The sequence below is a fragment of the Colobus angolensis genome, unplaced genomic scaffold, assembly GCF_000951035.1.
Source record: "Colobus angolensis palliatus isolate OR3802 unplaced genomic scaffold, Cang.pa_1.0 Scaffold74, whole genome shotgun sequence".
In the NCBI taxonomy this organism is placed as follows: Eukaryota; Metazoa; Chordata; class Mammalia; order Primates; family Cercopithecidae; genus Colobus; species Colobus angolensis.
This window is the reverse complement of record NW_012121154.1, coordinates 11,432,980-11,458,239: the sequence shown is the minus strand read 5'-3', so window position 1 is coordinate 11,458,239 and position 25,260 is coordinate 11,432,980. Positions and strand designations below refer to the sequence as shown.

Here is a 25,260-nt window from a genome sequence, read left to right as displayed (position 1 = left end):
CGGCGGCATGGAGCGCAGTGGCTGGGCCTGGCGGACTTTCCTCCTAGCGCTGTTGCTGGGGGCGACGCAGAGGGCGCGCGCGGCGGCGGGCTATTACCCCCGCTTTTCGCCCTTCTTTTTCCTGTGCACCCACCACGGGGAGCTGGAAGGGGATGGGGAGCAGGGCGAGGTGCTCATTTCCCTGCACATTGCGGGCAACCCCACCTACTACGTTCCGGGACAAGAATACCATGGTAGGTACCGCAGCACCTCCTCCGCGCTCGCCGCCGCCGGGTGCGCCCGCCAGCGCACCTTTATCATCCCTTTCCTTCTTCCAAGGGGCCCTGGAAACAAGAACCACGACAAACCTGGCCCCAGTGTTGCGCTCGGTCCAGGGAGCGAGAGTAAAGTTAGTGGAGAATGGAGTCGCGAGTTGGGATTCATTCTCCATGTCCCCACTCCCCGAACGCATTTCCTGGTAATGAGCTGGTGCTTGTGATAAACGCCTGAGAATTCTTGGGGTTCGGTGTCCTTCCCCCTCACTCCCCGTACTTACGCAGGTACTTTAAATGGAACCTGCGCATTTTGTTTCTTTAATCCTAGGACTTGAATTTCAGACCTTTGTCCTGCTCCCGGTCCCGCCAGATAGGTCCCCGGGGGGCTTTGGGGCTGTCGCTGGGCTTTGCGGGCAGGCTGGTGACAGACTGAAGCGCCCAGGTCCGTGACTGCCCCGCGCCGCTCGCCCCGAAAGTACCCGTTGCTCACCAGCCAGGAGTCCCTGGCATTTCATTCAGTGTCAAACAACCCTCCTGAAAGGAAGCGGCTGCTTCCAGCTCCCTATTCTTTTGAAAGTGTGATTTAATATGTCAGTAACTGATGATTTTTCTGATTCTTGCCTTACTTCTACATGGTGCTTCTTGTTAGAATTATCTTTGTGATGTTTATTAATGACTTTGTATTTTATCCGCACAGCTTTAATTTCCAGGTACAGGCTGGAATCCCTTATAATTTAGAGGTATCTTTTAAAAAAAAGAATCATTATGCAGCCCTGCATCAAAAATAAACATTATAGAAGAAATAAAATTCAGCTCCAATAAATATAATATTATGTAGTGCATGTATTTTAAGCTAGTACATCGAGTATGTGGAAAAATAAAAAATGTCTCTTTTCTCTGTTTCTTCTGGGACTTCTGAACATTTCACTCCTATGGAGCTTTTAAGCAGCGACAGGCACTATTTAATTAGAATTTCAACCCCAAAATATTTATACCCAACCTAATAGAAACCATTGTCCAGTAGGCTCCTGTTAATAGTTTGTATCTGTAATAGGCTAACAATTATTGGCATGGTGGGAGATAATCTGTGGGGTACTGGCACTAAAGATAGACAAGCATTTAAAAATTTTAAGAATCCTTAAGAGTTTCTGTTTTAAAAAAACCTTGATATCTATTCTAAAATATTTAGCCTAAATAAACGTCTCCTAGAGGTTTTAAACAGTGTTTTTACAACTTCCTTGTGGCATGGTGGCAGCCTTGTCTGTAAAGCAGGAGTTTAATTTGGTGGAATTTTAGAAAGAGTTTTGGAAAATTAATGTTCTGTAACTAGTCCCTTTTTAAATAAAAGTGCTTACTACCCCCTCTTCCCAAGAACAATCTTGTGCTTTTCTGAGGTAATGGGAATCTTTAAGTGGAAGGAGCAGCTACTGTGATGGCAACCAGACCTAACCCAAAGCCTAATTGACTGAGCCTGCTGCTCTGTGTGTCTCTTAGCAAAAGTTCTTGCCCGGTATTATCTTGCAGTGAGACCGGTGGGTAAGTGAGCGAGGCTGGTCTCAAAGGCGTAACTGTCAGGATATGATGGAAGACCCTGTGATGATACAAAGCTTTATTATTATTTTTTTCTGTTTTCCACATACTTTGGAAGGTCTTGATACCGAAAACTTAACTAAAAACACCAAAATATTGTACTCTCTTTGGTCTTGCTCCCTCGGTTAGCAAATGCAAGTCACCTTAAAACTCATCATAATCACGTATCTAAGTCTGAAAAGGAATGGATAATGTAGAGTAAGAATAAAGTGTAAATACTTCAAGTTGGATATTGCGGGGGAGAATCTCAATTTCCACCTCTTTTCCACCACCAGAAAAGGTAGAGAAATTGTATTAAGTTATGAAAGGTCAAATTATTATAAGCTTTGAGAATTGTGTCAGATTTTAAATTTCTGTTATCTATTTTATTAAACATTTAGATTTTGGAACTAGCTGTAGCTATAGGACTTCAAGTAAGAAGTTTTTTTTTGTAAAATGTTCTACAGGTAGAAGACATGTTTAAAAATGAAGTGGTGCTTATGTATGTCTCTTTTCCTTTTAGGCTTTTGAAAATTAATTTTAAAAATTCAGACACACACACACACACACACACACACACAACTTCTGTAAGAATTGAACTGCCAATAGGAAAACTTAATCTCATGTACTTTGTGGTTGGCCCATTTTGATATGTGACCAAAATGAAAGGTCTTTTGGCCAAGAAGTCTTCTTAAACTTATAAGAAATCTGTAAAATGTTAGCTTCAGACTTTATTTCTAACCTTCTAGATCCTTAAAGTGTAACAGTTATATCAGGACAAAATCAGTTACATTTATGATATACGTTGAAGTCACCATTTGAATGAACTGTGTTTGGGTGTAGAGCTGATAGTTGTGACTTTTTTTTTTTACCTAAAAGAATGCATTGAGATAGAGGTGGTGTGCACAGTAGCACCTAACATAGAACATTTCTGTAGATCAGTCAGCTGCTCTCTGACACTGGGGTGTGTGGTAGAGCTCAGAATGTAAAATGGGGCGGCAATCGCCAGTCTAGAATAAAAGTGGTTCACAATTATAGGTCCCTGTATGTGTCGTATTTAAATATATCTATGGAATATCTTTAACAAAAATAAAAAATATATAGTACTAAAAATCTGGAGCTTTCGAGTCTAACAGAATTGTCACAGATTTTTACATTAAGTAGTATATCCATCTATTTTCAGTACTGGCAACTCTATAAATAGTGCATGGTTACATCTGGTGTGTTCTCATCTCTCAATTAAATGTCATTTGGTATCTCTCTCATCTTCCTGTATCTTTTATATTCTGTTGTCTATGACTCTTTTGAAAGGGTATTATTAGTCACAATGAACCATGAGTATACCACAATGTAAAAGCTCAGCAAAAGGAGGTCTCATATACATCATGTTGAATTAGAAAGGTCCCAGCGTCAGAATATTTTTTTTTTCTAGAATTTTCTTTTCTTTTGCACAAATCCTAAGACATGGTCAGTTTCCCCAATGTGTGTTTCAGGCACCAAACCTGGATTTTGTGTGTGTGTGTGTATGTGTGTAGAAAGTTGCAAATGATGGGGAAATAGGAAACAAGAATCTACATGGTTTAGTCAGGTAGCCATTTCTCTTTTCCATTCATGCCCCATGATTCAGCACACCTTCTCCTAGGGACAAAGGCAGTATTGTGAAAAATGTGATGGTTGGATTGAAGTCTGCACCTTTCCACACCTATGATCGTTCTTATTCCTCACCCCCAACCTTCAGGTAGCTACCATCCGTTTTTGTTTGCCACTCTTCCCCTTGCCCCCCAATCAATTTATGGTGAATGTGACTTGTCAGTATTAAACTTTCCCACATTTTTGCTTACAGTTGTAGAAAGATGTCTTTCCCCTCTTTGCTTAAAGTAAGTTTAACATCACTGAGCAACCAGATAATAGATTTGGGGATAGACTTGGATGCCCCTGTAATCATGTCAGTAAGGAACTGCCCCTCACAAGGTTGGCTTTACTCAGTCACCATCAAAAAGGAGAGGTCAGCCATTAGAAAACACTGTACGTGAAAGCCAAGCATAAGTGAATGAGTCTGCCCAAAATACTTGAGCTTTGGTGAGACAATGTACCTGAATTTCCGAATGGACTAGAATTTCTGTTATTATGGTAGCATAAGATGGGGGAAGTGTCCCATTAACAATGAGAAGTATGCTCTAAAATATCAACTGAGAGAAAAAAAATTTGGCCTTGAGTAGAGCTGAATTGGTGATGTGGCATGATGTTTTAAAAGGGGGATTTTGTTGTATTTTGTAAGTCTGGCATCACTATTGGTAATTTTTTCGTGCTGTATATCCACTCCATGTTTTAAAAAAATTATATTGTGAGACAGACAGGAAAATCAATGTTCTATTCCTAAAACTAAACATTTACTTTAAGGAAAGGTATAATCAGGATAGAGTATTGAGGGCACTTTATTTTAACAATTTCCAGTATTACTGTTCAGGACACATATGTTCTGAAATTAACTGGTTGCTGTTTAAAAATTATTGTTCAAAGGAAGTGCAATTTAATGACCTTTCAAATACCAGATGATATTTATGTCGGACATAACTTTTGGAAATATATTCCAGATTTCCTTCCTTTCAAAGAAGTGATTTTATTATTTGAAGTAAATTGATTTGCTATTACTAAAGTAACTGCATTGCTGATGAGGTGATCGGTTATTTATCATTCATATGTCTCAGATTCTATAATCAGTGTATTTAAACTTTCAAAATCATTTGTCAAATGCAATTTATAAGTGAACTGAAGCTGTGTCCTGCTTATATAGGACTATGAAAATTGGGCATTTTTTTTAGCATTTTGCTCTACTTGTCACATATTTATCTTACTCTCTACAATTTATTTCATACATGTTTTACTGATGTGGTTCAGATTGTTTCTTAAATCATAAATCTTGCTTCCTGTAATTTATATTCACTGTGAGTTTCAATTCCAATTTTAAACTAAAAATCAAGTCTTTAGAATTATAGTTCAAAATATTTCATTTTGGCAGAAATTCATACTTCATTCATTCTTACATTACTAGGAGTTATTTAATTATATTTCCTTCCAATTTGTGTGAATCTTTGTTTTAAACTATTAATTTTATTTGCATTGAAAATGTTAATGAATAAAATGGTAACGTTGTGTCATTGTAATAATATGAATATAGTTTTTACAGAACTGTCTTGGTCCAATAAATTTGACTTTTCATCTTTAAAAAGAGTGATATTTTACCAAGATTTTAAAGTCAGCATTTTTGACTTTCAAATTTTCATAGATTGGTTTTATTCAAAAGAAAATATCTAAAAATCTACCTTTGATTTTTTTTTTTTTTACCGCCTGGGAATTGGTCAACTTTATAGAATAAACTGGAAGCCTTACTCCATCAATTATTTAAAATTGGTTGCATAATAAGCCATAATTGTTTTTCTGATCATTTCAAGTGCTAGTTTGAAACTTATTATGTCTTTAATCTTCATATATAGTTGCTGATGCAATGACCCCTTTATTTCAAATAACCTTTATGTTTGAAAAGCATAAATAAATTCAGTGACCAGTACTTTTTGAACATTTACATTTTAAAAGACATACACACACACACACACACACACAAATATGAAGTTCTTTGTGTCACATAGAAATAGAAAAACTGGATAGCCCTACACTCAGGAGAAAAAGGAAGGTGGAGTGCATTAGGTTGGAATGGGCAGGTTCACTATGGACAGAGAGAGGTGGTTTAGGCTGTGCCTGAGTAATGACTTAATATACGTTAAAAGGGAAATTGACTTATCTAAATATTTTCATTTCAAAAACATTGGGGGTGATTAATCTACCCCCTTTACCTGATTTTAGAGTCATTTAAAAAATAACTGCACTATATAGCATTTCAGTCTCAACAACTTTAAGCAAAAGCGTTTTAAAAGCACTATTTCAGATATTCGAATTGAATTTTCAAATATGAATATCTCATAATGACTGTTCAAACACAGGAATTGCATAGCTTTAAAAAATTATTGGCTCTCAGGACGTTCTGCGTGAGATGATGTGATCTCACTTTGGTGTCAATTGTGTGGCTCAGAGAGTAATTTTCACCACAGTCACCTGCCATGCACATCTCATTGAAGGCAGAGCTTCTGAAGGGTTGAATGCTGTGCCTATAGGTTAACCAATTATTTTTAAAATGTCTGCTTCTCTAAATCTATACCTATTTTTTCTTTTTTATTCTATCGTCTCTAAGAACCAATTATAGCAAATGTATTTGAGTATGTGTGTGTGGTAGGGGGATCAGTACAAATGTAGAAATGTTGATTTGTGGTATAAGGCAGCCCTAAATCACTCAAAATAAAAAACAAAGCTAAGATAATTAGATAGCATTGAATCCCACTAAGAAATAGCTGTAGGGGTTCTGAGTTTTCAAAGTAAATGTTTAAAATGCAGGTTATCCTTTAATGCTGAATTTGCTTTCCTTAACCACACACACACACACACACACACACACACACACACACACACACACACACTTTATGTTGAAAACAAAATAAAATTTTATTACAGCTAGGCACAGTGGCACACGCTTGTGATCCTAGCTACTTTGGAGACTGAGGCAGGAAGATCAGTTGAGCCCAGGATTTCAAGACCAGCCTGAGCAACAGAGTGAGACCCCGTTTAAAAAGAAAATTATTGATTAAAATACTCTTACATGATATGAAGGGTGACATGTTACAGATAGCACCAATTATTGATGTCCGTTGGTGCCCACAAATAAAGTGACCTGAAAAGGAGTGACAGTAGACCTGTAAGTGCTATGGTCACCTGAGTCATCTGTCTCTGCCTTTCCCCTCTCCTTCCTGCTCTATCTCATCTTGTCTTCTCCCCTGTAAATTTTCTGTCTTTCCTCCTTTGCTTCCTTTGAAGCATGGTCCTTGCTTTCCCTCTCCTGTTCCTTTCTCCTTTCTGCTTCACAACTTTGTTCCTTTTCTTTTTAAATTCTTTCACTTTCTTCCCTTCAGGTTTCCCCCATTGCCATCTCTACACCTTTTTTCTCTTCCTACTGATAATAATATGAAGAAAATCAGTACATTTATTATCAACTGTTTAGGTCAGTCATAATTCTTGTATCAAGCTCTGAATTGCTGTGGTCCTCCCATAGAATTGCTTCATATTGCTGAATTACGTGGAGCTGCAAGGGAGCCATGGACGTGAGTATTTTTAACTGGATGCTGAAGATAGAACCGTGTTCATATCTTGCTCTGCCATTTATTAGCAGTATAATTCAGCAATATGAAGTGAAAATCTATTAATTAGGGGCTTTGGGAAGGTTCTTTTTATTATTATTATTGAGACAGAGTCTCAGTGTTGCCCAGGCTGGAGTGCAGTGGCACCATTTCAGCTCACTGTAACCTCCACCTCCTGGGTTCAAGTGATTCTCATGCCTCAGCCTTCTGAATAGCTGAGACTACAGGTGGGCACCACTAGACCAGGTAAATTTGTGTTTTTACTAGAGACACTGTTTTGCCATATTGGCCAGGCTGGTCTTGAACTGCTGACCTCAGGTGGTCCACCCGCCTTGGCCTCCCAAAATGCTAGGATAACAGGTATGAGCCACTGCACCCAGTCAGAGTCTTTGGGAAGACTCTTGATAAAACTGATAAAGAATATTTTATAAAAGACTCAGGAGGCACTTACTTTTTGTCCTAACCTTGCCTATTCTAGCTCGGATACAACCAACTTGTGACCTTGAGGATAATGGCCATATGCCAGTGATGGTGGAACAGAACTTTAGAGGGAGCTGGGCCCTCATTTATATCCTCAGGCAGCTATGCCAGCCTTGAAATAATTACTGGAATTCTTGTATTGTGAGAAAAATTAAGTTGTTTCTGTTGCTTGTAGCTGAATGCAATCCTAATTAATATGTATTTCATCTAAACACACAGATGTCCTAGTTAACATTCGCTTTTAGATCAGTCATAATTCCTGTATCAAGCTCGGAATTGCTCTGGATCCTCTCATAGAGTTGCTTTTGGTAACCTTGATAAAACTGAGGTGTTTCCTAGGAAATTTTTGACAATATATTTTCAAACTATCCCTTAAGGTATGCTACTTTTACAGGTGGCAACGATAGTGCATTTTATGTTAGCTCCTCTAATTATGCTTTGAGAAGGTAACCTGTGCCTGACCTCAATTTCTGGAGCTTCTTATATGCTGATAATTTATGCTTGTTAGTTTCCTTCACCTAACTTTATTTCCTGACACTCCTATCTCTCTAAAATGCAGTGTCACCATATGTAAATCCTGTTGACATTTAAAATATCTAGATGTGTGACATGGTTGTGAATGTGAGCTCTGCCCCAACCTTCACCTTGTTTTTCATATCTGGCTCAGCCTCTAGGACCATATCCAAGTTTGTCATTTCTTTTGCTTATTACATATTGACATAGGAAACAGACATCTGAGTCTTACCTTCAGGAACATGTAATCTCTTTGTTTAGGCCACCTTTGTTGTGAATGTTGAGATATGTTATGATCATAGTTCCAGTTCTTTTCACATTTCCTTTTCTTTCATAAACACTTCCTGTATTCTTATCCTGCAAATAGTGTTATATGCCCAGTGTGTGTGATGGAGGAATATGAGGAAATTAGTTGGTTCTAAGCCCTTAGAAAAAGTGGATTTGCACTCCAATTTCAAGCACTAATATTACCTGAAAAAAAGGCAACTTAAAGACTCCCGAATGAATGAATTACGACAGTAACAATAGCAAACCCTAAAGTAGTACTTAATATGTGCCAGGCACTGAGGTAAATGCTTTACACATATTAATTCATGTAATTCTCACAAAATCCTCATGAGGAAGGTACTGCTATTCTTATTTTATGGATGCATAAACCGAGTCACAGAGAGGGTAGTGTTTTGCCCAAGATGGCAGAGCTGCTGCGTAGTTCTCCAGAATCCATCCTTTTAGATAGTAGGCATTTATTTTTCAAAATGGTGGTTATTTCAGAAAAGGAAAAGGAAAATAATGATAAATAATAACAGTAATCTCAAAAATGAGAAAACAAAGAAAAGTAAAAGCTAATTTTATTATTTAAAATAAATATTACAAAATCAAACCAGAAAGCTGATATCTATGCTAAACAAAGTTGGAATTTCGTTATCGTAAGTCCATAATTCTTTGACCAGACATTGTCTCCCAGGTAAAGCACAAAGCAATCATCTAGTATACTGTTGGCCTGAAAGAGTTAACATGCCTTCAAAGTATAATGACACATAAAAATACAAAATAAAGCAATTTACGACCTTTTTAAATTTTATTTTTAATATTTTGATAATATAATTTTTATTAAGGAAAGAAAATGTTTTTGAGACAGAGTTTCGCTCCTGTTGCCCAGGCTGTAGTGCAATGGCGTGATCTTGCCTCAACAAAACCTCCGCCTCCCGATTCAAGCAAGTCTCCTTCCTCAGTCTCCTGAGTAGCTGGAATTATAGGCATGTGCCAACACGCCCAGCTAATTTTGCATTTTTAGTAGAAACGGGGTTTCTCCATGTTGGCCAGGCTGGTCTCGAACTCCTGACCTCAAATGATCCACCCACCTCAGCCTCCCAAAGTGCTGGGATTACAGGCGTGAGCCCCCGCGTCCAGCACTGCCAGGGTTTTTATACTTAACCACCTGTAAGGGAATATGAAAGCCTCTTGGGCTCAAGTGATTCTCCCAACCTCAGCCTCCTGAGTAGCTGGGATTATAGGCACATGCCACCACACCCCACTAATTTTTGTATTTTTTATAGAGATGGGGTCTTACTGTGTTGCCCAGGCTGGTTTTGAACTCCTGGACTCAATCGATTTGCCACCTTGACGTCCTGAAGTGCTGGGACTACAGTGGTGAGCCACCATGCCCAGGCCAGGAGGTCGACCATTCTAATGCTTTCAGTGCTACCTTCATGCTGGTGACTCCCTAATGACTCCCTGACTGTCTTAGGCCCTCTGTTTCTTACTGCCCACCCAGTATCTCCTCTTAGATAGCTACTGGAGCTTCTTGTTTCCCCTCCCCCGACTCTCCTAAAGCATCTTCTTCTGTTGTCTCTCCAGCTGTGTTAAGGCCAACTCCATTCCTACAATGGTTTAATCTCAAAATCTTTTTTCTCTAATGCTCCACATCAGTTCCATTCCTAAGTCCTGCTGGCTTTGCATTTGAAAACACCCAGAATTTGCCATTGCCACAGCCACTTCTCACCTGGATATTACAACAGGCTCCTACAACTTTATTTGCGTTAACGCTTGCTCACTCTCATGCTAGTCTGAAAACAGCAGCCTGGGTGCTCTGCTAAAAGCCAAGACGATGCCACTCCTCTGGTCTACACCTAAGATATCATATGTTTCCCGCATTTGCCTGTAACAGCCCTGGTCTTTCTCTGTTTTCCCAGTATCCATCCACTTTAGCATTTTACCAACAGAAATAACAAAATCTGAATAATAAATTATATAGCCATTCTGTCTATACCTTTAGTTGCTCCCAGTCTGTCTTTGAGAAAAAGATAAAATATTCAGCATGGCCTATAAAACCCTGTGGCACCTGCCTCTTTGGTTACTTTTCTGACGTAGCATTTTACCTCCTTCCTCTTACTCCTCCACTGAAACCATAGGACCTCTTTTTTGCTCTTCGAACACAGAGGAGCTCAGACCCACCTCAGGACCGTTGCAGTGCTATTCCCTTGTCTAGCATGCCTTTCCCTAGATGGCCTCGTATGTCTGTCCTTCCTGATTCAGATCCATACTGAAATGCCACCTTCTCCATGAGGCGTTCCCTGACCACACCATTTAAAATTGCTGCATTCTTCCCAGGACCCATATCCCCTTGACTGCTACATTTTTCTTCATTGCTGTTATCATCCCATCTGTATTCTGTTGTTTTACCTTGTTCCCTCTCTGTGCTCTATCAGTATAAATACCTTAAAACCTCATTAAAGCAGGTTTTGCTTGCTCCTCTATTGCCTGTTTTGCTTCTATTCCTAGTGCCTAGAACAGTGCCTGGCACACAACAGGTGCATAAACATTTTTATTTAATCAATCAGTGAGCAAAATTAGCACTTGGGATCCCTGTCTAATATGAGTTATAATTAAAATTGTTGTCTGAAAGTGGCAATGCCAAGATAATTAATCAAGAGGATCATCTATAAAGATGGGTTTTGAGTACAATTTCTAAATTTTGGCTTTGAACCTATGATAACAATGTTTGAAAAGAAAGTCTGAAAACCATGTTTCTACTTTCCCACCCTCCAAACTTACAAAATTCTCATGTCTTTTGTGAGAATATGCAAAGCTATTCATAGCAGTCTGTTGGAATGAGTTTACTTTATGTTAGCATATCCAAAATAGTTCTCATAGCAATTAGTGACTACATTAATAGAAACTATAATAGATTTAAAGTTGTTATTCCCAGAAGTTTCTCTATGCTGCGCCATAAATAAATTTGAAACAATCTTGATGAATGGGTAGCTAGTTTGTATTTAAAATTTCCTTTGAATAGGAATAAATAGTGGGAAGGACAGAAACCAAAATCATTTGGCTCCATACTCAACATGTATGTAATAACCTTATAGAAAACACACAAAAATGGAAACTCAACAAGTCTCCCCAAGGATTTTGTCTTCTAAGACTAATTTACTTGGACAGTGATGAACATACAAAGGGAACAGCAGCTGAGAATTTTGCATCTTCATTAAGTTACATATATTGATATCCTATAAGTTGAGAAGATCAGAGGCTCCAGACTTATGGAAATTAATATGAGTGTTTCCAGGACTTGTTAGTGAGAATCGCTCAAATCTTATAGGTAAGATAGAAATAAAATTCCACTCTATCCATAACCTATTTAGATATTGTAATTTATGAGCCTTTGAAATCAGAGATGACTTAACTCTGAGGGATTTGTGGTAGTGGCTAGCACACAGGCTCAGGAAATGGACTGGCTGAGTTCATTTCCAAGCTTTATACGTTTTAGTCATGTGATCTTGGACAAGTGAGCTCACTTCTCTATGTCTCGGTTTCCTCTTTTGAAAAACAGTAATGATAGTACTCGTCACACAGGGTCGTTATGAATCTTCAGTGAGTTATTGCATATGAAGAACAACATGATGCCTGTCACAGAAAATGTTAAGTACTATTTATTTATTTGTTTATTTATTTATTTATTTATTTATTGGGATGGAGTCTCGCTCTGTTGCCCAAGCTGGAGTGCAGTGGCACCGTCTTGGCTCACCTCAACCTCCACCTTTTGGGTTTGAGCGATTATTGTGCCTCAGCCTCCCGAGTAGCTGGGATTACAGGCACCCACCACCATACCTGGCTAATTTTTGTATTTTTAGTAGAGATAGGGTTTCACCATGTTGGCCAGGCTGGTCTCGAACTCCTAATCTCAGGTGATCTGCCCGCCTTGGCCTCCCAAAGTGCTGGGATTATAGGTGTGAGCCACCACACATGGCTGAGTATTATTATTATTATGACATACTTTCTGTTATTTTTTCCTGTGATTAAAAAGGAATATATTTATTTAATCTATTTACAGTCTTAGGAATTGTCATCTTTTTAATCTTAACATGTGCTCTTGATATCGACATTTTTCAAAAACATAATTTTCATGGTCCACAATATTTTACTGTATGCTGTAGCATAACTTAAAAATCTATAAATATTTCACATTTTAGGTGTTTTCCTTTTGTTTTCAATGTTATAAACATTATGATGAATATTTTTGTAGGTCTTTTAAATTTTGGCAAAATTCTTTCCCCCAAGTTGTGGTTTTATTTTTACTTTTTTCATGAATTTTTATATGCACATTGTTTTAATACATTTATGAAAACAGATACATTTTTGTTTCTTTGTTTTCTTATATTGCTTTTGTGCTGAGAGCGTCTTTTCCTAATCATAGACAAGGTAAATATTTACATAAATATTTTTCTTATCTTATATTTTAAATTGTGGATTATAATAACTTGCATGCATTGTTACTGGGCTGATCTCATTTGTTTATGTTTCTTTTCCTGTAGAGCAAAGGGTTCACCTAGAACCACACAGACACTCTCTTATTACAGTAACTTCTGCCATTAACTGCCTTGTTCCAGCCACTCTTAGAAATGCTCTTGAAAAAGCTGTCCCATGCACCATATGGGTTAGATTATCACTACTGGCTGTGACAGTTGAGTGCAAATGCCAGATGCCTTTATTTAAACCTTCAAGGCACCTTTGCTCATTCAAAAAAATTCTGGAATTTTACACAGAATTCTTTTTGGGATTCTAATGTTCTCTATTATGAAACAACTGGATCACAGTAACTGCTGACATCATGAATACACTCTTCCTGATGGTCCCTCTTTCTTGGTGTCAGTCATAACGTTTTTCTATCTAGTAGCACATGCACACACACACACATAATCATATACCCACATACATTAGCAGTGTGTGAAGCATCTATCTCTTTATGAAAGAAAATATTAATAAGCCAGAAGAAGAACACATATGAAATGCAAACTGTGTAGGTTTCTTGTTCTTTCTGATTTAGCTTTAAAGCTATTCCTGCTGCTCTCAGTTCTCATCTCATCCTTTCTTGTAAGCCTCTGCCTGACAGTGATGCTGCATCTCATCATGGCATTCTATTTTCCTAAATCTAGTAATATCAAACGTTAGGAGTCTTTGATGGATGATGGCCCCTGTATTCCAAACAGAAGTCAGATGGCCAACGTCAGTCATTGTGATGGGGATCTGCCCATACTTCATGTGCACTCCATTCCTGTCAGTGCTTCCCAGTGGGACAGTGCCATCCACACCTATTTACTCTGTAATTCTAAGAAATATCATAGAATTTCTTGGGAAGATTTAGAATATTTAGTTATGAGATCCAGTGAAATCCTCTTTGATGTGGTTCTCAGGACCAAGCTCTTCCAGCGCAGGGGAGGAAACTAGTTTCTAAATCCAATCTCTTACTTGTAAGCAATCTGTGTTTTAATTTGCATACGTACATGCAGACATGAATGGAATCAAACTATACCTACCATAGTCAGCTTTTCTCACTCAGCTATATGTGTTCAACATCTTTCCATGCCAATAAGTACAGAGCTACACCTTTGTTTAGTATTACAGTGTATGGATGCACGCAAACATACTCAGTTCCCTCTAATATTCAAGTTTTAGATTTTTTGATTTTTTTATTTGTGTCTATTTATTTATTTTTGAGAGGGAGTCTCAGTCTGTTCCCCAGGCTGGAGTACAGAGGTGTGATCTGGGCTCACTGCAACCTCCACCTCCTGAGTTCAAGTGACTCTCCTGCCTCAGCCTCCCGAGTAGCTGAGATTACAGGGGCAGGCCACCACACCCAGCTAATTTTTGTATTTTAGTAGAGATGGCGGTTTCACCATGTTTGTCAGGCTGGTCTCAAACTCCTGATCTCAAGTGATCCTCCCGCCTCAGCCTCCCAAAGTGCTGGGATTACAGGCGTCAGCATGCCCAGCCAAGATTTTTTTTGAAGTTTATGTTTATTGTTTATTCAGTGATGCTCAAATATTTTCACAGTATCCATTCCTAGAACTGAAAGTTGCAGTTCAAAATTTATTATTAACACTACAGCTGTTGATACCTACTGTCAGATTGTCCTCCAAAAAGATAATATCGCTTTTCATTTTGTCAGGCAGCCTGTCTGCATACACACACTAAATGCTGGGTGATATAATTCTTTTTAGTCTTTGATATATCTATAGGTTTAAAAACAGTATTTTATAATTGTTTTATTTTTACTTCTTTGATTACTAGAAAGGTTGAATAATTTTCTGTCTCATTACTAATTTTGTGTATATCTGTGTATGAATTATCTGTTAAATCCTTTACTTATTTTTAAAGTTTTCTCTTTTTCGTATTGATTTGAAAAACTGGTAATGTTAATAATTCCTTATCATATATATGACAGGTATTCCTCCCCCCACCCCCCAGTTTGTCCTTTGTCTTTTAATTTTTGGGTAGTCAAATCTATCAGTTGTTTCCTTTGTATGGAGTGAGCATGACAGTGTGTAATAGTATGATCTCTGGAATCCGACATGCCTGGATTCTAATCCTGATTTGACTATCTTTCTTTTTTCTTTTTTTTTTTGAGATGGAGTCTCGCTCGTCGCCCGGGCTGGGGTACAGTGGCGCAATCTCTGCTCACTGCACCCTCCGCCTCCCAGGTTCCAGCGATTCTCTTGCTCAGCCTCCTGAGTAACTGGGATTACGGGCATCTGCGACCACACCCAGCTAATTTTTGAACTTTTAGCAGAGACGGGTTTTGCCATGTTGGCCAGGCTGGTCTCAAACTCCTGACCTCAGGTGATCCACCCACCTCAACTTCCCAAAGTGCTGGGATGACAGGCGTGAGCCACCATGCCTGTCTTGACTACTTTTTAAAACAAGAGTTGATTCACGTTATCTGTAGTAGTAATATTCGGTGAAGACTGTGAACACTGAATTAGTGACAACAGAACCACTATTCCTGGAGGAAATATAGAGTTAGGTTCCTGTCACATTTTCATCAGTCCATCAGTACATAACTTTGTTTTATGTATGAGTCTGTTTAAAGACACCTTATTAACTATATGTGGTTGGTTCATTAACGTTGAACTCATGACCAAAGGCAATGTAACTTATGCCTGAATGGATTGTCTTTGTAAGGCAAGTCACAACCCTCTTTTACTTAGGAACACTAGACAACCCTTCAGCACTATCCTTGGGAGCCATTTTAAATAGTGAAATCACCAAGGTGAGGTGCAAAAATAAAATAAATAAATAAATAAATAAAAAGAAAAAGCACTAAATAAATAATGAGAGGCCGGGAGTGGTGGCTCATGCCTGTAATCCCAGCACTTTGGGAGGCCCAGGCGGGTAGATTCACTTGAGGTCAGGAGTTTGAGACCAGCTTGGCCAACATGGTGAAACCCTGTCACTATTAAAAACACAAAAATTAGCCCAGCGTAGTGTTACGTGCCTGTAATCCCAACTACTCAGGAGGCTGAGGCAGGAGAAACTCGTGAACCCTGGAGGTAGAGGTTGCCATGAGCCAAGATCACACCACTGCACTTCAGGCTGGGTGACTGAGCCGGACTCCATCTCTAAAAAAAAAAAAAGAAAAAAGAAAAGAAAAAAAAGAAATGGACAATACAGTATGAGATCTGAAAGAAGATGGCAGCCTTGTTTGACTTCAGCTATGGGGGTGCATATCCAATGACTCAAATTTTTTGCCACTCTGCGTGTACATGTCTTCAAATGACAGTGAGTATTGGTGTTGGACTTACAGATAAATTTGTAAATAAGGGATCTGTGAATAATGAGGATAGACTATAGACACTGTCATTAAAGTTACTTATCTGAGTCTTCTTTCTTTAAACGTACTCAACTTCATTAAGTCCCTTTTCTTATATGTAAAATGAAGAATTGCATGTCACATAGTAACACGATAATAAATGAGATATATGTTCAGTGCATAGAAAGCTGGTGAATGTTGGCTGCTATTGTTGTGTAGTTTCTGCCTTCAGATATTATGCATGGAGAAACTTCCTGAATCCTCAGATTACAAAAACATTCTCGTATCCATTCTCCTACTACTTTAATGATGTTTGGTTTTTGCATTTAACTTTCAAATTCATTTGAAATGTATGGCTAAGAAAAGTGATACCTATTTAATTTATTTCCTAGATTTTCTGCCAGTTTTCCCAGTATTGTTTATTAATAGAAAATTTTCTCCTACTAATTCCTAAGTATTTTACACAGTGATCTTTTAAATTACATCTTCTAATTGGCCATTTCTGGCATATACGAATGTAATTGATTGCTGTATATTTTGTACCTAGACATATTATTGAACTCTCTAAATGTTTTTAAAAACAATGATTGGGGTTGATTTTCTTCCATTTTTAGGAAATATTTTTAAGGCATTTAAAATGAATAGGGCAGTATGGAGAAAAAGGCGGATTGTATACAAAACCAGAATGAGCCATAGAATTTAATTTTGCATCTTGCTGAATAAAATTTGTTTTCAGCAGTTCATAGGACATGAACTTTGCCATACTTATTGGAGGAGTTAAAAACCCCAGTTTATTAATCTTAAATGCATTTTTTTTTTTTTTTTTTGCAAATGCAAACCTCTCTGTTTTATGAGTGGGAAAACAAGGATAGTAGGAATACTCACACCAGATGTGGGCCTTTCTCTAAACCTTTGGGGAATTAACTCACTTATTATTAGGAGAGGCTTATGAGGTAGATACTAGTATTATTCCTATTTTACATTTGAGATAATGAAGGCACAGAGAGGTAGTGAAACCTACAAAATGTCAAGTTAAATAGGTCATTTCTTTTTCATGATTCTGAAATTTTAATTAAATCTGGTACTTACTGTCTTGTTATATTTCCATAAAACCATGACAATTCATATGCAATTCTTTTAAATGTCATGAAGTTTTATCCATAATTGTTTTTGTTGTTGTTAGGCAGAATGTCAATGGTAAATTTGACATCCTTTAGCATTTTTGGATGATCATTTAAAAATACATCTTCTCATGGGTTCCATTTTCATCTTTTCTAACTGGTTCTTAATAATCTAATGCCTCTTTTCTTTAGTTGCAAATGCGTTACAGAAATAGCTTCGTGAAAAGAATTTCTAGATGGTTAGATTAGATTTGAATAAGGAAGTAGTAATATCCTTTGTCTTGTTGGATCTCTCATTGAGGCTATCTAATTTCTTCGTTTTTACATTTACTTAGCTTTTATAATTTCTTTCATCCTTTTAATTTCTTTTTTTCCTGTCCCCTTATTTCTCATAGGCCACCAGTTAGTCCTCAGTAGCAACGCATGGTGCCTGCAGACCTGATGTCAAACCAACTGATGAAAGGGCGCTTGGTATTCCGGGCAGCATCTCTGAGATAATCTAATATACTCTTCTTTAGTTCTCTTACTTCTGAGTTCACATTAAGCAGAATTTTAAGACATTCCTCTTACCTTCAGCTGTGTTTGACAAGCCGTGTGTGTGAAGATTGTGTATATCATAAAGTAATGTTTAGCCTCCCATTGTATTTTTCTTGTTTGGGGGGAAGTTATTTATTTTCCTTTAAAATCAATACACATTTGTTGAGGGCCTACTTTGTAGAAAGTATTCTGTTTGATCAATGAAATAAAAGTTGAGTTTTTCCTGTCATCAAGTTTGAGAAATATATACATTGAGAAATATATAGTTTGAGAAATAGATACACTATATATTTAATATATATATTATATAAATAAACTATGAATATATAGTTTGAGAAATATATACTTGAAAATCAAACCCAAAGGAAATTGTAAATATGAAATAATAAATGGTGTGACAGGAAAGTGGCCTGGGCCACATGAGTTAGTAGAGTGTAGACACAAGAGAAGCCTCAGATCCAGAGGAATCACAGATGGTTCCGGTATGGACCTTGAAGCTTGAAATTTTGACAGGAAAGGAGAGGGAAATGGTAGTTTAGGCCTGAGGGTGGCATAAGCAAAGGTGTACCTGTAGAGACTTGTGGGAAAAATTGAGTGAACAGTGAGCAGAACAGCTCTGCTGGAGCTGAAGAACTGGTCTGGAGAATGGCAGGGGAGAGGGCTGATTTCAGGCAGGTTCTGTCTGACGGTAGAGCCTTGCTGACATGATAGAGGCATTCTCCTTTTGTCTGTGGGCAGCAGGGAGCCACTGAACATTTTCAGCTGGGGAATTGTGTCTTGAAAGCCTGTTTGCAGTTTCAAGCTGGGAAGCTGCCTGGAACCTAATTGAAGAAAAGGCCCGCTCCATCTGAGGATGACTGGTAGGTTCACTGCTCTAGGGTTGTCCTGGAAAGTGCAGACAACCACCTAAATCACTGCACTTCATCTTGGAAAGCCCCACAAGAAACTAAAACACTTTCAACATCAGGAGCCCCTTGATATTGAAAGTGTTTTGGTTTTTGTATGGCTTTGTAAAATGGACTGGAGTTGTAGAGGCCTGAGGAAGGAGGATCCAATACTGGGTACTAGTGATGGGAGCGGAAGCAGGCTGGTAGAGTGGTTAAGAGCATAGACTTTGGAGTTGGTCTCCGTGGGTGAGAATCCTGCCTCTGCTACCACTAGCCCTTAGTTTTCTCGTCTGTAGCATAACCACACCCATATCTTAGTGCCTGTAAAGGGCCTATCCTGTTAGTGGGCATATAGTAAATGCTCAATAAATGTCAGCTATTAATAGAACATTGGCAATGAGGACAGCCGCAAAGGTCACAGGGAAGTTACACAGGAAGGAAAGGCAGAGCTTTGATTAGGTGAAGGGGTGGAACAGAAAACGGTAGACTCGTCAGTGACCCCAGCATCTGCATTGTTGAAGAAATGGCGGAAGCATTGGCAGTTTGGAGAAGTTTTGGGAAGATGTGCACGTTCCCGTGTGAAGTTGAGGACTTATTCAGTGTATAATTTTCCTTCAGGGGAAAGATGTATGAGTCACTCCAAGATAACTAGTGTTCTAAAATGGGCAGCTTGCTTGGTTTGTTCATTCAATATCTGTTATTGGAAAATAAAGGAAGTTTGATAGCCTAGCTTCTGGTACATTTGTAGCTTCCAGTATTTGCTTCTGGTACATTTATGTCTAATCTGAACCAGTTAGCTCTGCGTTGTTAAACTGAATCACAATAGATTATTTTTCATATTTTATATCCTTATTATATGTTGTATGCAAAACATTCCATTACAGCTGGTCCTTGAATGATGTCATTTCTTCTAATGTCCTTTCGTTATAACGTTGATGAGAAAAGAAATCAATTCTGTACCTGGACCACCTCTGTGTGGAGTTTACATGTTCTTGGCATGTCTTCCGGGGTTTCCTCTGGGTATTCTGGTTTCTTCCCACGTCTCAAAGATATGCACATTAGGTTCATCCATGTATCTAATTGTTTCAGTCTGGGTGGGCATGGTGTGTTTGAGTGAGCCCTGTGATGGGCTGACACCCTGTCCAGGGCTGGGTCCTACCTTGTACCCTGAGCTGCTGGAAACACTCTGGCCACCTGAGACCCAGAACTGGAAAAAGCAGGTAATTTTCTCACTTGTTTTTATTAATCTTTCTTAAATGTATCTGTAATTCACATTTTGGTGTTTAATATTGTAAGCATTTTTTCTTTATTGAGAAGTTTGGTGACTTTTTGTGACCAGAAATATGCCATAGGAACTTAAGTCTTGTTTTTATCAATTAGCCTGTAATAAAATTTTCTTTGTTATATTCATTCTGTTTAAAGACTCAGTTTCCAAGAATCTATCAATAATGTGAGGACTTACTATATTTAATTTTTCTTAATAAATTCTAAATCTGAGATTTTGATGTGGTAAACATATATATATAGTTATGAATAATTCAAGTGTTAGGAATAGGAAAAGAGCAAAGAACATTGGTTTAAATAAATTTTTACTTAATGAAATAAATGTTTACATAGTTTTAAATTTAATTTTGGGGTATAAAGTCTTTTCCAAATGTTGAATACTGTTCACACAAGTACTCTAGAGTTTTATATGAAACAAAGGACTTCGTAGGGTTGGCAAAAAGAGAAAAGATCTGGGAATTGGATTGATCCAACTAGGTAATCAGGGAAATATGCAAATAAATGTATTATCATTGCCCCTAGTGTCAAGGTTAATTTTCTATGCCCAAATGGATTATTTAGAATAGCGTCCAAGCCTTGAAGATACCAGGAGACGAACAACCAAAACATGTGACAGAGTCCTTAAAAATATATAAAAATGATGGTTTCATTATATTGTTTCCATTCAAAGACATGATTTTATGAGTATAATGCTATAATACTCCATTTTATTTATTTAAACCGTCATTTTAAAAGGCCACTCTATAATGTGTTTTCTACCAAGTATGTTGATAAAATTGCTTGGGGCAACCATTTTCTTCTTGTGGACAAAGGCACTTCATTGGTTGTGACTTCTGAGTTATTTTCAGCATTTATTGTGATATATTAATTTATTGCATTTATTTGATGCACTTTGTGCTAGGCAGCCTATGAATATATTTACAAGAGCTGTTTTAAAAATTTCTCTCATTTTGATTTAAAAATAGATGTTATAAGGCAGCAAGTTTGAAAAATCTTGGCCCCAAGGTCTATGCAAGAAATAAAGGTTCTCTGACCACTAGTTTAAAAGGTACAGTTGGGTTTACATGAAAATGTGTCTTTAAAAACATTGCTATACATATTAAATTTTACCTTTTTATAGTGTTTTGCAGTTTTCAACATTGCTTCATATAAATGATTTATTCCTCACAATGATTCTGTGAGGTAGCATTATTATCCTTATTTTAGAGATCACAAAACAGAAGTTCAGAAAGAGTAAGTAACTTGTCCTAAGTTATACTCACTCCTAACTGGGGGAGCTGACATGCATGCACAGAACTCTGGCTTCAAGTCCCCGACTGTATTTGTGTGGGCACAGACATATCCAAGTGGTCTCACTCTGCAGTACTCTGCCAGTGGTCCTATTTTAAAGGACTTAATGAACTAAAGTATTTGACAATGTCTTGGGGACCGTAAAGTGACGACTACGCATAAACATGAGTGAATGACGAAGTTCAGTGCTTCATGTCAGTAACTTTAATTTTTTACTTTAAATTTTGGATTTAGAAGGAAATAAAAGTTTCTCATGCCTTTACCCAGGCCACAATTTAGGTTCAATTCTGTAAATAATTTATTTAGTGGACTCCCAAGAGTGACAGTTGTGGTCATTGTAGGTTGTGCCCTACCTGAGCCATCTGGACAGGTGGGATATTATTGCTCTAAGTGACATCATCCACTGGTGGTGGTTGGTGCTAGCTGGAAGACATCATTAAAATTCTATTCCTACAACATCCGGTCTAGAAGAGAGACACTGCTTGATCCTCCAATTGTGTGTGATTCATCTTGTTCAGTCATTTTCAGACCACTATTAGGAAATTAATCATTTATATATTTAGATTGACATTGATCACAAAAGGAATGACTCACTCCAATTTCTTTTGCTTCTCTTTTGAGTAATATAATAAGGAAATCTACCAAAATACCCAGAACTAAGGAATTTATATCTAGATCTTAGTTATTATTACTATTATTATTAATTTCTTTAGAGACAGGGTCTTGCTCTGTCACCCAGGCTGGAGTGCAATGTCGCAGTCATATCTCACTGCAGCCTCAACCTCCCCTGCTCAAGCAGTCCTCCTGCCTTAGCCTCTCATGTGACTAGGACTACAGGTGTGTGCCACCATACCTAGCTGATTTTTTTTATTTTTGTAGAAATGGGGTCTCTCTGTGTTGTCCCAGCTGCCAAAGTCCTGGCCTCAAGCTGTCCTCTCGCCTCAACTTTCCAAAGTGTTGGGATTACAGACATGAGCCACCCAGCCCAGCCCTTTGTTATTAATAGTCAGAGTCCTCTATCTACAACTTGTGATATTAGTGTAACTTTGCATGGCAAATCACTTAACTATCTGCACTCTACTTTTCCTCATCTGAAAAGGGAGATACTGATATCCCCTTAACAAGGCTATTTTTTTCTTGTCTTTCTGATGAAGTATTTCAAACATAGAGAAAACAAAATGAATGATTTAACACCTGTGCATTGCTATGCAGATATAACAAATATTAATATTTATCATAGTTTCTCAGATTTTTTAAAGAAATTTTTTAAAAAGATATAGTTAAAAACTTCTTTGTTACCCAACCCAGTGCTATTCTGACTACAGCCCCCCCTTAAATCTGCCTAGGTATGGTTGAAATCCTCAACCTAGCTTATATCCACAAGAATTATTTTGATAAATAACATAGATAATGTCTATGAAGACTCGTACCTAGAACATCTGAAGTGAACTTCATTAAGCCTTTATCTTCTTATACATACATTGACAATTAAAATATTTTGTTTACTTACCTCAGAGAGTGACATGAGATTATGGATGTGAAAATGCTTTGTAGTCAAGTGATACAGAAAATATACAGTAATATAGGATAATATCATGTAGGTTTAAGGTTTGTCTTGTGATTGCAAGTGGTTGTCTAGAAAAGGCTTGTGTAGGAAGAAAGGACAAAGCGAAGACAGAGGAATGAGGAGGAGGAAGAGAAGAGAGACAGTAGTAAGCACCAATGAGTTAAAAAAAAAAAAAAAGAAGGGGAAAGAAGAGAGAGAGAGAATCCTGTCTAAGGCTGCCTGGTTTCGAAGCTTTTCAGATTGTCTTATTGTTGCCATCACTGGCTTACAATCTGTCTCCTGTTCTTGATGTTTCCGTCTCTGGCACATCTAGCAAAGCCAGCTTTCTCAACCTTTCCCCAGTGTTTTCTCTGGCTTGGGGAACCGTGTCCTTAGACAGTGTAAGTAAAATTTTATATTACCTTATTTTTACCCTGTTTTCTCAGGCATATTCAAAATATTTTCTATCAGCTAAACTCATAATAGTTTTCTTAATTATGAAGCCATAAGTTTTTACTTTAACTTTTTTTAACCTTTCTGGTTAGATTGTCAGTTCAAAATGTGTTCTATAACATTCAGAAGAATTCTTTCTTGTCATGCTATGTTTTGGTAATGGCAGACTCCTGAATTCATCAGTCCATAACACACACACACACACACACGCCTTTTGAATGGAAAATTCAACAGGTCCTCTCTAAAATGCTTCATCTTTGGGAGGTGTCCTCTTCTCTGCTTTGTGTTTCTGTGAGCTGAAATCTACAGGTGAAGTGCCTTAGTGCAGCGACCTCGTGACAGACCACCTGTGTGTGGCACCTATTTCTGTCGGTGGAGTCGCCTCACTCATTCCTCTTGGTGGTAATTAGAAAGGCAATCAAAGAGCACAAAGAGCAAAGAGAGGGAAGGCCACAGAGAAAGATGGCAGTGATGCTGTGAAAAGAGAAAGGGAAGAGTGCTGCAGTTCTGACGTGTTGCATGTATGGGGTTGAGAGGAATGTGTTTCAAGGAGAGAGTTCAAGGAATGCTGTCAGTGGTGAGGAGTGGAGGGAGTGGCTGTGCTGCTTAGTAGTTTAGGTAAAGGATGGCAGTGAGTAGGGAAGTGGATGAGTTCAGCACGGGGAACAGGGAAGTGTGTTTTGTTACAGGTGTTGAATATCGCTTTCTATCACCAGCTGTAGGTCGTTGACAGTACTAGGGGTTTAATAAAATGATTCAGAAGTGAAAAAGTGTGACCAAAAAAAAAAAAAAAGAAAAGAAAAAGAAATACGGTCTTTCAGAAAGAAGAAGAGAACTTTGAGAAGACTTCTCCACCCCTCACCCCTAACACTTTTAAAACAAGAGCTTATTTTTATTTTGTGTTGGTGACGAGACACAAAGACCTTCCAATGGTGTTTGGGAAACTGAATTTAAAAGCTACTCTTACTAAAAGACAGCTAATACTTCATGCTTTCTACTCCCAGACAGCCTACTAAATATTTTATAGACGTTATGTCATTGAATTCTCACACCTGTTTGGAATGATACGCTTATACACTATTACAGGTGGAGAGAATGAAACATGAAAAGAACTAAGTGACTTTCCCAAGGCCTTAGAGGTAATAAGAGGCAGAGCAGAATTCATACCCGCGAGGATGATTTCTAAAGCCTAGACTCACAATCCCAAGTTACCTGTGATGTCCTTGTCTTCTAAAGCAAAGCAAAATAACAACAGTGACAACAGCAGCAGGACGTTATGTTTGTATATGCTTTGCTCTTGAGCTTTCAAGAATACGCCATTTCTCCATTGTGCACGAGAAAATTACCTGGTGAGTGAATTACTCAATTCGTTTCTTTTTTAGTATTGTCTTGCCCATTTTCTTGTTTATTAGTGGCCAAAAAATATAAATGATTCAAAAATGGGGGGGAAAACTAAATTCATCAGTCTTTTGATTTCTGAGCTTCATTTTACTTACTCTATAGGTAAAACAAAAATGGATCAAAATGTTTCTCAGTCAACCATAACTTATAAAGTTCAGTCATGAATTCTTTAAAATTTAAAGTATACAAAAAACATACAGTTTTTTGGGGAAAAAAGATGTGTTTTTCATTAGGACCTAGAAAAACGGGTGGAGAGTATCTTCTTAAAAATGTTTTCTCTCACAGTTGTCCTGGTTTACCTTAGTGAAGAATACAGGTACCTATAACAGGCATGTCTCCTGTTCTGTTTCTTGCACAAGCAACATTTTATACCTCTCTGTTCATTGGCACTTCGCTGACCAAACATATAGTCTGTAGTCATGTTTAAAGAAATTCATCTGCCCTAGCAATTTAGATATCCCTCTTGTGTGCACACATACCTTCAAAAAACACTAGCTATCCATAAAAGTTTGCCCGAGCTTGTTAGTGATTTCCGAAGAGTAAAATTAGCTTTTATATGAGGAAAACACCTTAAAGCAGCATTCTTTATTGAT

General features: G+C 37.8%; 1 protein-coding gene across 1 annotated transcript in view; it reads left to right on the top strand.

The window, feature by feature from the left end:
* The first annotated feature begins 7 nt into the window (after positions 1 to 7).
* RELN (reelin) overlaps positions 8 to 25,260 on the top strand; it is a 536,970-nt gene continuing 511,717 nt past the window's right edge. Inside the window, exon 1 of the mRNA XM_011927764.1 lies at positions 8 to 233. Within this exon, the coding sequence (XP_011783154.1) occupies positions 8 to 233 (226 nt within the window). The remainder of the gene's footprint in view (positions 234 to 25,260) is intronic.